The sequence below is a fragment of the Barbus barbus genome (assembly GCF_936440315.1).
Source record: "Barbus barbus genome assembly, chromosome: 31".
NCBI classification, from domain to species: Eukaryota; Metazoa; Chordata; class Actinopteri; order Cypriniformes; family Cyprinidae; genus Barbus; species Barbus barbus.
The window spans coordinates 7033278-7046677 of record NC_136759.1 but is presented as its reverse complement, the minus strand read 5'-3'; the positions used below and the strand labels follow the sequence as shown (position 1 = coordinate 7046677).

The 13400-nt window shown below is 35.4% G+C and overlaps 1 protein-coding gene across 2 annotated transcripts in view; it reads left to right on the top strand.

Annotated features, from left to right (window-relative positions):
* LOC306851657 (neurobeachin-like) overlaps positions 1–13400 on the top strand; it is a gene marked incomplete at its 5' end in the record, with an annotated part of 296026 nt that overhangs the window by 262661 nt on the left and 19965 nt on the right. For both annotated transcript variants that reach the window (XM_079388064.1, XM_079388063.1), the window contains 3 exons: positions 570–689; positions 4809–4961; positions 9208–9378. In XM_079388064.1, coding sequence (XP_079244190.1) covers positions 570–689; positions 4809–4961; positions 9208–9378 — 444 coding nt within the window. The remainder of the gene's footprint in view (positions 1–569; positions 690–4808; positions 4962–9207; positions 9379–13400) is intronic.

Genomic DNA, 13400 nt, shown 5'->3' with positions numbered 1-13400 from the left:
TTGGAAGGTTCCCCCTGGCAGCTCTCACACCAGGCTTGACTGAGACTGTAGACACCATCATCTTTTCCTCTGGCTGATCCAGCATCTCCATGTCAGCTCCTCGTACTGCCAGCCTAGACTGATGAACCTGAATATGCCAATTAGAGCCGGAGCTGAGCTCCTCAGCCAACAGGCCATATAATTAACTCCGCCTCGGGCACTGTTACAGAAAATGAGAGGACAAAAAAAACCTTCCACAAACTCTTCATAATCTGACAGATGAGTCCCTACATTGAGATGTCTGTGCAAACGGAAGGTTTCCCAGAGCAGCGGAGAAGGACTCCATCATTGAATCTAATTACCATAGAAATGAATGTAGATGAAATTACGTTTTTATTCTACCGATGTTTTGGGCACCGAATAGCATTAGCACTTTGCAAAATGGTGAAGATTTGTCTAAACAAGCGCCTAATTAGCAGTCAGAATCATGTGATACGTCTACGGTTATTTTCACACATTTGGAAAGATGTTTTTGAGCTTATTTGGGTTAATAAAAGTGACAGTGTTGTTTTGTGTCTACTCAATTGCAGGAGCCTTTCACTACATTCTTCCTGAACGCCAACGGCAACAAGTTTGATCACCCAAACCGCACTTTCTCCGGCATCGCCCGCTCGTGGAGGCACTGCCAGCGTGATACTGCCGATGTGAAGGTAATCAGATATTATTTTTTGTGCATTGTAATGTCTAAATGGGCTCGGAAAGTAGTCATTAGTGCCTGACATAGGTGCAGCATTATTATCTGCAACTGTGAGGAATCGAATAAACAGTTTGCCTCTTTTTAGCCCAATCAATCAACAAAAATTGGTATCATCCAGTTCCCAAAAAACACACAGGATTGCATTGTTTTGATTTGCAACAACATTTAGTTCCTGTAGCTTCCGAGTTGCATCAACACCATTTATATGTTTTTTCCATTTATATGTGTGGGGTTTTTTTTTTTTTTGTGAAATTAAGATTTTTCTTCCTAAACATTTAAAGTAAATTCAGCATGCACATATTTCAGAGAGGCATCACTTCATCACCGTAATAGTTGTTCCCCGTTGCCTCCGTTTCATTTCAGCCCCTCTCTGCGGCTCAGCAAGCGCTCTTGAGCTGACCTAAAAGTGTCATACTTTTCCAGCACACTCGGTGATGGGTTAGCTTCGCCCCAGGCAATTAATAAAGCATTAATGACAAAAGCTATTTAAAATGTAGTCTTTTATGTAAAGGCAGGACTTTTTACTACCCCGGGCTGGGGAACAGCATCCAACAACACGAGGTGCAGGCGATATGCACGGCAAGCGAGCCGTGATATGTTAGCAAATACAGGCCTCTCGGAACCACTGTGGTGTCTGTGTGGATCATGTTAAACACATTTAATGGTCAACAATCTGTTAGGACAGAAAATAGGGATTTCTTTGTCTTTTCTTGTGGAGCATGAGGTGAATTTTATGTATGAGCAGCATGAATTTTATCATAAAAGACAAGCTTTGTATGAATATTAGGTTTTAACAATCTAACTATCCAAATCACTTAACTCTTAATGTTTAAAAGAACATTTTCCAGAGGTTTTATTTATAATTTTAAATTTTTAAACTTATAATTTTTAAATGTTTAAATTGAAAAAGTGAAACATATTCAAATATATATATATATATATATATATATATATATATACACATACACAATGTTTCAATTTTATTTTAGTGTATTTATATACAAATATATAAGATAATAAGAAATAGATAATAGATAAGAAAAATCTTAAGATATTTAGCGATTTATATATTTTTAATTCATATATGCACAAACACACACACATAATCAACTCTCTATATGTACATTTATTAAATTTTATTACAATTTTTTATACCCTTACTGTCCTTAAGAACTGTCAGAGTGGCCTTCAGTTCATTCTGCATCATTTCACCCTAAACTTACTCATTACCCACAATTCTCTCTGTAATAATCCCATGCAGCAGGAAACAGCTAAATAACAGCATTAAAAGAGCAAATCAAAGTTCACTGGCCATTTGGTCTTTCCAGACCACTGCCTCAGCACTGGCCTTGTCTTATAAATGTCATTATCCTGTGTCATTAATCTATTTCTGTTCTAAATCTATGTATATGTACAAATCTGTCAATAGATATTTTAGTTAGATATTTCATGCCAATTTGACGATGTTTTATCATTTTCAGGGTATCAGAATATGCTTTTAAGTATTCTCTCAATATCCAGCAAGTGATCAGCTCAGCACTCTGGCCTCATGCTAAAAGCGAAAGAGTAACTTTCCCTCCAATCGTCACCAGTTCCGCAATAATCTGTTGGCGGTGCTCTGTCTGCAGGAGTGGGATGAGGCAGTCGTGCCCGGTGACAGCTCTCCAGGAGGGTGTCATTAGGGCGAACGGTGTAAAGCTGAAGAGTTTGAGTGTGATTGACTTGTCAGCCCATTATGAGGCTGTAGAGGAATTATTGGCTCATGAGCGGAGCGGGCTGAGGACGTGGATCACAACGCCAGCAGCCCGAACTGTTCGCGACTGAGTAACTGTCTGCAAACTTTATACAGTAAACCAAACCTCCAGTGAGAGTAGAGATGGAGCTCTGTCCAATTTTGATTGTTGCCCTCAAGGTTGTGTTTACACTTGGCTTTACCTTTGGAGTCATTATGGTACTGTCAAGATACTTTAGTTGTGAATGAGTTGTTGTGTGATGATAATGAATCTCCTTAACGTTTTACATTCACACAAAATGTCAAAACTAGATTGCTTGTAATCAATAGTGCCGTCAACACTGGATTTGTCTGCTGGGATGCATCTTTAGGTGACAGACGTCTAATTTATATTTTATATGCACTGCAGAGCTACTGCAGCTACTGTATGTTTCTCAACCATCTGAAATAAGATATTGCAATTGACAAAAAGCATATGTGATAGGTCTTTGCTGTAGATTTTATTTGTTGTACAGTACCAGTTAAACGTTTTTGAACAGTACATTTTTTTGTTTTTTTTGTTTTTATTCTCTTTTGCTCACCAAGCCTGCATTTATTTGATCCAAAATACAGCAAAAGCAGTAATATTGTGAAATAGTTTTACTATTTAAGATAATTGTTTTCTATCTGAATATATTTTAAAATGTAATTTATTTCTGTGATCAAAGCTACATTTTCAGCATCATTACTCCAGTCTTCAGTGTCACATGATCATTCAGAAATCATTCTAATATTCTCATTTTCTGTTCAAGAAACATTTCAGTATTTAAAACAGTACATTTTTTCAGGATTCTTTGATGAATAGAAAGATCCAAAGATTATCATTTATCTGAAATAAAAAGATTTTGTAACATTATACACAATACCATTCAAAAGATTGTCTTTGGGTAAGACATTATGAAAATATTAATGTTACTACTGCTGTAAAATTGATCATAATAGATTAGCATTATAATAAATATTGATAATAATTAGAATAATTGACCTGTGTTAGTGAATATTCAGCACTGACATACAGCTTTCAATCTTCTTGTGCAGACAGTTTATTGGTGGTCTACAATGTGGACATGAGGTTAGCATTTTAGAGCTGTCTGCTGTGATCTGAGACATTCTGAAGGATTATTGAAATATTGAGGTTTAACGCTCATAAAAGAGAGTGTATTTTTAAATACTGCAACTACACGCTGTGTTTTATTATAGGCATACTGTTTCTTGTGACACTGCATGTGGAAATCCTCTGTTTTATGGCATTTTAAAGAACTCTCTTATGCACACCAAGAGGTCATGGTTAAACAGCTCGTTTCAACAGACGCTGTATAACAGCAACTTGAATCCAAAACAGCAGCATTGGGGAGAAAACATTCAACCTGTCAGGTTCAGATGTGAGCAGGCAGAATGAGGTCTTAAATGATTTTAAAGGTTCTTAAAAGGCAAGAGCTTTTGAGTGACACTAAACAGGGAGGAGGTCACATTCCTCATGTGCACATGCCCCAATGTACAGAGACGTCTCTCACAGGGAATTATGGGTAATTTGCACTGATATGGCAGTGAGAATGGAGAAAAATTGGAGATGTGGAAGCTTTAGTGGATAAGAGATAATCAGGGTCAGAGAAGCATGTAAAACAATTAAGCAAAAAACATAATAATGCAATCATATCAGTAGAACTATTAAAGCTTTTATAGTATTTGTGTATTAAAACTTCTAAGCACAACTAGGGGTTAAAACCATCCACAAGAGAAAATAATGGTAGTTTTATTAATCTTATTCATATATAGACATTCCAGTTGAGTTTTGTCTCAATTTAATGTGTGTAATCATTTAAAAAATCTTTAAAGTTTTCTTATCATCTTATCATTTAAAAAGCCTTTAAAACATTATGCTTCCCTCTATCATTTCGAATCATGTTTACTGAACCAAAATTCCAATTTAGCCTCTGGGCACAACAAAACCAGACCTGCTTCACGTACTTCAGCAAATACAGCAGATCCATCCATCAGCTCAGTTCAAAGATTAATAAAGTTTTCTGTCATCTCTCATGTTTCCTTTGTATTTTCACCCTCCCCCATTTTTGTGCGTTTGCCGCATTCCCACACTTTTTCATTTTCCATGGCCGCCTGAAACATTGCCAACATTTTGTTTAATTGAACTTCAAAACATGCAATGTTGAAAGCATTGGTATTTTTGCATTGCATATTAACTCCCTGTTTCCTATATATCCCTTTAAAAATCTGTTTTGGATTTGATTTTGAGCTTCTTTTGCTTGTTCTTTCCCTCCTGTCCTCTTCCTCATCACCTCATAGGAGTTGATCCCTGAGTTCTACTACCTGCCGGAGATGTTTGTGAACAGTAATGGCTACTGTCTGGGTGACAGGGATGACGGTGTCCCTGTTTGTGAAGTCGAACTACCAGCCTGGGCAAAGAAACCTGAGGACTTTGTCAGGATCAACAGGATGGTAAGTCGAACTCACTATAACTAACCACAACAACTCTCTTCATCACATGGCCTGAACAGAATCTGCACATACAGGATTCTGTCATTCACAAAGTTTGTAGATACAATAGTGGACTTTAGTGAGCCTTTCTCAGCTCAGAGCTCAAGATAGTTGTCCTCTCCCGACCATCTCTCTCTTCTATTTAGCTTTGGGAATATTGGAAAACAATTCAGATTGGGATTCTTGTCCAATTCCTCTTAATAGTTATTTTCCCTCAACAGTTCCATTAACATATTGTGACCCTGGACCACAAAATGTGTCATAAGTAGCACAGGTATATTTGTAGCAATAGCCAACAATACATTGTATGGGTCAAAATGATAATTTTTTCTTTTTTGCCAAAAATGACTAGGATGTTCCATGAAGATATTTAGTCAATTTCCTACCGTAAATATAGCAAAACTTAATTTTTGATTAGTAATATGCATTGCAGAACTTCAAGAACTTAATTTGGACAATTTTAAAGGCGATTATCTCAATATTTTGATTTTTTTGCAACTTCAGATTCCAGATTTTCAAATAGCTATATCTCAGCCAAATATTGTCCTATCCTAACAAACCAAACATCAATGGAAAGCTTATTTATTCAGTTTCAGATGACGTGCAAATCACAATTTCCAAAAAATTGACTGGTTTTGTGGTCCAGGATCACAATTATGTTGATACTTTTGAGAAAGAAATGATTTTTAATTTACTAGAAAGAATGTTAAGTCTTTTATTTTCACCAAGGCTGCATTTATTTGATCAAAAATACAGTAAATACAGTAATATTGTGAAATATTATCATTTTAAATAACTTGTAATCTATATTTACTTTTGCTTTATATTTGAGTGAAAACATGCATTTTTCAAGGATTAAAAATAAAAACAAATTTTTTTTTTAAATAAAAATATGTTTTAATATTATAAATGTCTGTACTGTCACTTTTGATCAATTTAATGCATCCTTGCTAAATAAAAGTGTTAATTTCTTTCAAGAAAATGTGTGTGTAAGCAAATCTGATTCATTTTTGAATATATTCATTAAGACGCTCATGCAAATAAACTGCATATTACATTTAAAAAAAAAAAAAAAAGCAATGCATTGATTCAGAAAATATGGGAGACCTATAGTCCAATAATGTCATACTGCTTTGCTAACAATATTACTTCAACTGATGTAATGTCTGAACAGAATCTGCAGAATCTTAAATTCTTAATCTAGTATTTAATCTGTAATCCATTTCCTTCTGTTCCCCTGAGATCACACTGATTCGTTCAAATGAAACAGCATCCTGGTCCTCTGCAGGCCTCTGTGTGCTGCTTTTCCACAGTGAAGGTCGTAATGTAGTGCACTGCTCGATACTAATGTAATCTACCACTGACCTGAATGATGTCACGGAGGACAGGCCTGGCCATTGTCCCTTATAATGTTACCCTAATGCCGGCTTCATCAATCATGATTTGGCTCGCAGCAGACAGGATGTGTGTGTGTGTGTCCACCAATCCCTGTAGACTGCGGTGGGCTCGAAATTGTGTTCTGCCTCTTCTAATGGCTGGATCTTACACACATACTCATAAAAATGAGAGAACCACATGGGGAAAGATGGGAATTTTATATGCTGCATGACGAGTGTTTATGCATTTAATGCCACTGATTGTGTATCAAAACTTCTGCCATATGAAAGTATTAAGAGTGTGCTGTGGCTCATGCTGCCTGAGGAAAAACTGCATGTGCATGTGCACTACAGGAAACACACTTGACCTTTTCAGATGCAGTGACAGTGTTGGAGTGTGTGTGTGTCTTGTGGAGGTGACCTTTCCTCCGGCCTTCTTTTTTTTTCTGGTTTAACACATTCAGCTATTGAGACACACGTACTCGCACCTACGCATGCACATATCCAAAGATCACACAAGTAGCTGTCTGTTAAAGTGAGATTTCCTTAAGAAAGGGCTTGAGGATGTCAAAACACCTCAGACATATCAAACTATTTGACACGAGCCTTGAATGGTGCAAAATCTGTTCAGGTCTCACAGTTTGGTTTCCTTTTTCTGGTAAAACTCAGAATTTTGTGGCCCAAAATACAGCATATTCATAATTTTAACAAAAGCTGGTGTAAATAAAATATAGTAAGCTTCTCGTCTGGTGTTAAATAAATAATTGATCTATGCATGTGGTTATAATTTACTCCTCAGGTATGTTATGAATCCATTTGGCTTTATTTCTTCTAGCAAAGAAGTGTAGTAGAAAGTCCTGGTACCTTTTTCATAACAGTTCCTTTTATTTTATTTTATCTTTGATTCACTAAAAATAACTTTTAAGAATCATTTATTCAAGAAAATAATGTTTCGGTTTCAGATAAAAAAAAAAAAAAAGTCACTGGTTCTGAATAAGTTAACTAGTTAACTTTTCCATTTAAACTGTTTTGTGAGGTACAAATTGAAATGTAATATTTCAATATTTCCTGAAAACCTTATTCTTGTTATAGCTCTCAAAAGCTCTCTTTAATTTGATCTCATTAACGTCAAACATGCCTTGACATATTGGCAAACCATGTTTGAATATTTATCTTGCCATATTTCCGGGTCATTCTGTAAAATGTTTTCCTTTATGAGCCACAGCCAGGGTTGCCAAGTCCTCAGTTTTCCCGAAATTGTGCTACTTTAACACTGTTACCGCAGGTTATTTTTCATGTCCGCAGGGTTGAAGCAATCCCAATAATGTCATATTTATCCCCGGGAATGTGAATTGTACCACGGGAACCCTGCCAACAAACATGCATTTTACCCCCCAGAACGTGGACCCCCTCAAAACACGATTAGGCTAGTTTTGAGTAGCAATTGGATGGAATTTGTTGTGAAAACCTGGCAACCCTGTCCACAGCAGAAAGAAATCATGATAACTTTAATATTTGGGTCTCTTTATTTCACACACTAAACATGCAGGAATACCAACACAAATATCCAGTTTCAATAAATATTAATTTCATTTTGTGGTCAGTTTTTAATGTAATTCTTTGGTTTGTTGCATTGACTGTTAGGTATGTTAGGTTAGTTGAATAGCACATACATTTTTTAACAGGCTACGGCTCGATTTTGTCCTTAGATCTTGTCCTTTATTTTTCTCTTTCTGCTGCTTTTTCTCTCTGTCTCATTTAATCCCCTCTTTCTCTCCTTGTCTTTGTGCTCCCTTCCTCTCTCTCCGTTCCCCTCCTGCCATTTCTTCCTCTCTTTCTTTCACTTAGTGTTCCCATCTTTGCATGTGTCACTTTCGATTGTAATGACATGCCCAGGGGGGAACTCAGCCCCTGCGCTCCACGGCTTGCTCTGTTGGTAATAGCTGTTATTTCTGATGTGAGAGTGAGTGTAAATTCCAGCAGCAGTGCCCTGGGTGTGTTTGTGTGTGAGAGGGAGAAAAAAAGTGTGCATTTGTGTGCCACTCTGTTTATTTGTTATTTGTTGTATTGATTTCATAACTGACCATAGTTAATGGTCAAAAATAGAAGAAATTAAAAAATATAGAAGAAATGCTCACTGAGTGCAGGCACCATAAATGGGGTGTTTGTGTCTGTGTGTATAGTGTGTGTGTATATATATATATATATATATATATATACACAAAATAAATGTATTACTATTAACTATTAAATAGCTATTAATTATATGTACATACAAAAAAGTAAAATGATCAAATTTCATTACTTTTTCAATGAAAATTTTATTCAGAAAGATTGTTTTCAACATTAACAACAAGAAACATTATTTTAAATTGTAATAATACTTCACAGTATAACTATCTTTACTGTATTTTTGATCAAATAAATGCAGCCTTGGAGACTTTTTTCAGAAACATTTAATAAATACAGACCCCAACTTTTGATCAATATGTTTTTGTATATATATTTTATCTAACAACAATCACACATTTTTAAGTGTCCAAATAGGGTCAATGTACAGTATATTGTTGTATTAGTTCATTTTCAGTTTTAAGGGGTGTGTATATTATATTTTATTGAATGAAAAACGTTAGAAGGTATTTATTTTTACTGAAACAAAGTTATTTGTTTATATTTTGGCCTCTTATGTGGATCTCAGGCTGTCTTCTAAATCGAGAAACGTCACCGCGGGTGTATGTTTATCTGTGCATGTGTGTTTGCGTCGGTGTGTGTTTGCGTTCATGTTGTGTATGTGTACCTTTCACCTCTAATTGCCCCGCTCTCTTTGACAGGCCCTGGAAAGCGAGTTTGTGTCGTGTCAGCTGCACCAGTGGATTGACCTTATTTTTGGCTACAAACAACGTGGGCCTGAGGCGGCACGCGCCCTCAATGTCTTTCACCACCTGACCTACGAGGGCTCCGTCAACCTCGACAGCCTCGCCAGTGATCCCCCGATGCGCGAGGTAAGTCGCCATGGCGGCGTTGCCATGAAAACAGCAACAGGCTTTCAGAAATTGTGCCTAACATCTCTTTATTTACGCAGTTTTATAATTGGAACTGTGTTAGTAGAGGGTAAAATGCTTTATAAATGTCACCTCTAGATGGACTGCTGTCTATAATGACATTATATAGCTAAATAGTGTGGGGCGTTTTTAAATTGATATATTTGCAGTTAGCTTTTCTTTCAAGGATTCCAGATACAACAGGTTTAAAAAACGATGGCGCAAGATTCGCAATATCAGCATTCGTCAACCGCCGTTCAGACATGAATGAGCCCAGTTTCAGTTGAATATCTGACTGTCGGTATGTGTCATTCAGATCTTGCCATGCAAATATGTCCTCTGGGAAATATAAACTCAAACTGCTTACTCTTGTGCTTTGGATCGTCTGCAAAGTAAAAAGTAGTAATCATAAAACTGTTGGTACAAATAAATACTTTACTTATTAGTACAGTTGATAATGTCTATGCCATTAAAGGCATCAGACAGATTTCTGAAAGTGGTTTTTGCCCATTGCAAAGTCACCATCACATGCCAAGTCTATATGCTATTCTGAGCCTTCATCAATGCACTTTTTTTTCAGCTTGTTTTATCATCCACCAGGCAAAAATTGTAAATTTGATCATATAGAGAAGTAGTAGCAATCTTTTCCACAATAAACCACATAATATGTCCATAGCATAAATAGTGCACAAGTGAGCATTATTTTAGTATTATTTGTACATGGTTAATAAAAAAGAAAATAAAACAGATTATTAGAGTGTATTTTGCTATATATATATATATATATATATATATATATATATATATATATATATACAGTATACACACACACACACATATATATATATATATATATATATATATATATATACATACACATATACACTGCCCTCAAAAAGTTTGGAAACGCCCTAGAAAAGTGGGGTTTTGGACAGTATTGGCATGAATACTTTTTAATTTGTGATAATGTTGCACTGATAGGCGACAACACAAACTGCGAAAACATATTTTATTACATAAACAGTTTTAAATCGGAAAATCGGACATTTTCGATTCATCAAAATATCCACCATTAGCAGCTATTACAGCTCTGCATAATCTGGGCATCCGAGCTGTCAGTTTATTCAGACATTGACTTTGAATTGGCAATCAATTGTTGAAGCTATTAAGGTGTGCTGACCCAAAAATCTTTTAAAAACCTGGGCCAAGTTTAAACCAGTAACCAGGCATCACAGCTGGCAAAGGGGCATGTCTGACTTTGACATGTATAAATTGCCATTATTATGTTTTATTGCTGGTCTTCAATGATAATGTTAAGTTACTTTAATGTATTTGCACCAAAAAATGATAAGGATTTATGCTGATATCGTCCAAAACCACACTTTGCCAGGGGTGTTTCCAAACTTTTGGAGGGCAGTGTGTGTATATATATGTATGTGTGTATATATATATATATATATATATATATATATATATATATACAGTTTCAGGTTTCTACTTAAAAATTCCATGTTTATTGTATTTTTTATTTATTTTATTCCTGAGTGAAAATTGTTTCCACGCCAAATGGTTTTACTAAAATTGAATTCATCAAGCATTTACGATGTAAATCAATGTTATTGATTTTCCACACAATACTCTTTATTGACTGATGGAAGTTTTGAAAATGACTTAATTGTGTTTGTGGATATGACTCCAGTTGAACAGCAGCAGCTGGTAGGCAGCGTGTTTGCAGCCGTATGTACCTCATTCCTCCCTCCCTTCCTCCTCTTTTTCTCGCTCTCATTCCCTCTATCTCTCCCGCTCCCTGTGATACCCACCATCTGCTGTCTGCAAAACAAGTCATTTATATACTGTCACTTCCAGGACTGCCTTTATTTGTCAAATGACCACTATGCAAATCACTCACGGAACAGGGGGGCTAATTATCAAACAATATGGAGAAAGCTTTGCTTTTCATCATTCGGCTCTACATTCCAGACAATAGCAATTATGTTTCTTTCATGTGGCTGTGTTCTTCACAAGCACTACAGAGCAATGGTAGCTGACAGCAAGGTTTGTTAGCCTCGGAAGAGCCAGAAAACCGTCTTTTATTTGTCAGTCCTGGAGTTTGAGAAGCCTTTATGTTCCATTCGGTATATTAATAAAGTCTATATTGCTTTTTATGTCATCCAAGCACCTGGCAACTGGCATTCAGACACTTGAGGAAAGCTGACCTCAACTTGACTTGTTAAATGCTTGAAGGAGTTTTTGCTAGTTAACCAGTGGCCCTTGTGCTCAAAACATTAAAGGAATAACCTCAAAGACAAAATCTACTGACCTCAAGTGTGCTAAATTCACTACCGTTTCTAAGGTCTCTCTGTCTGAACCGGAGAGGGAGGACAGCTCATGGTATCTCGCTCAGAAATGTGACCGTCACCTTCAGGCTATTGATTCATTCTCCAGTGACAGGTGCATCCACAGCTCTGACATTAAGCACTGCAATTACAGCCTTAAAATGTCAAACTCTGGAGTTAAGGGCCATAACTCATTCCAGAGTCAAATCTAAATGGCAGCAGTTGATGATGGAGTCACAGGACTCTAGTTGGCAGGGTTGTGTCACAGGAAAAACTGCGTTTACGGATGAAGAACATGCCAGCAATCTTTTGATTCAGATTTGTATTGCATGTAAACATAATAGCACTGCTTGGGAATTATTATCTGTCACTAATAAGCATTTTAATTATACGTTCACAAATGAGTAGAGCATGTCAGTGTAAGAAAAGACAAAAGTAAGGTGCATTTGTTCTTTTCAGAGTTTCCTGTTTAAAATAACAGATGTAAACGCCCTCTTTCCAAATCTGAATTATTATACTTATTTATTATTATTATTGATTGTATTATTATTATTATAATTTAGTACTTTATTTAAGTCTGTTTATATTTATTTTAATATGATTATTATTTAATTTATTGTTATTTATTTAATTTCTTTTTACATTGTCTACATTTTATTATTTTAGGGCCTTTTTGAAGTCTGTTAATATTTATTATTAGTAGTAGTAGTATTAATGATAATAATAATAATTTATTTTAATATTTTGTCTTTTCTCTTTTTTTATAATAACAGATGAAAACTCCCTATTTCCAAGTCTGAATTATTATACTTATTTTATAATATTAATAATAATAATATTTATTATTATTATTTTGATTGTATTATTATTATTATTATATTGTAGTATATTATTGAAGTCTGTTTATATTTATATTAATATAATGTTATTATTTAATTAATTAATTTATTTTATTATTATTTTAGTGCCCGTTTTGAAGTTAATGATGTTAATATTTATTAGTAGTAGCAGTAGTAGTATTAATAATAATAATAATTAATTTTAATAATTTTTCTAAAGAGTCTTTTTTTTTTAATTGGATGCCAAATGTTTCAAATGATTCATCGAAGTCTGAACATTTTTAAGAGAACAAATTAGCATCAAATATGGTGTGAATAGTTTGTTGTGAGAATTTGTTTGTGAAATGATGCTTTTGCCTCATCAGCCTTGGTGTCAACATGTCTTAAGGCACATTATTCCACACAGGCCTACATGAACATAAAAAATTAGATATGTTTTAGATCTTTTTTTTAAACATCTCATCACTAAACTCACAACTTGAAAAATCCTAATGGTTCTCTAGTGAACATCATGCAGAGCTTTGACATACTTGCACATCCTGACCCAAAGATGAAGCTGTGATTGACATGTCACAGGTTATGATGGATGTTTTATGTCCATCTAAACGTGGAGGCAGCTTATGCTTCTGGCAGAGACAATCAGCCTACAGCTTATGCAAGAGGTGTTTCTTATCAGCTGTAAAGAGCAGGGGCTTAAAGTGGATTATAGTAATGAGCTGCCAGTTAAGGGTTACAGATTTCTGTTTGTAATAAAGTGTTTTTCTCCAACCAGTTGACACTGTGGGTCTGTTGACAACATTGAGATCAT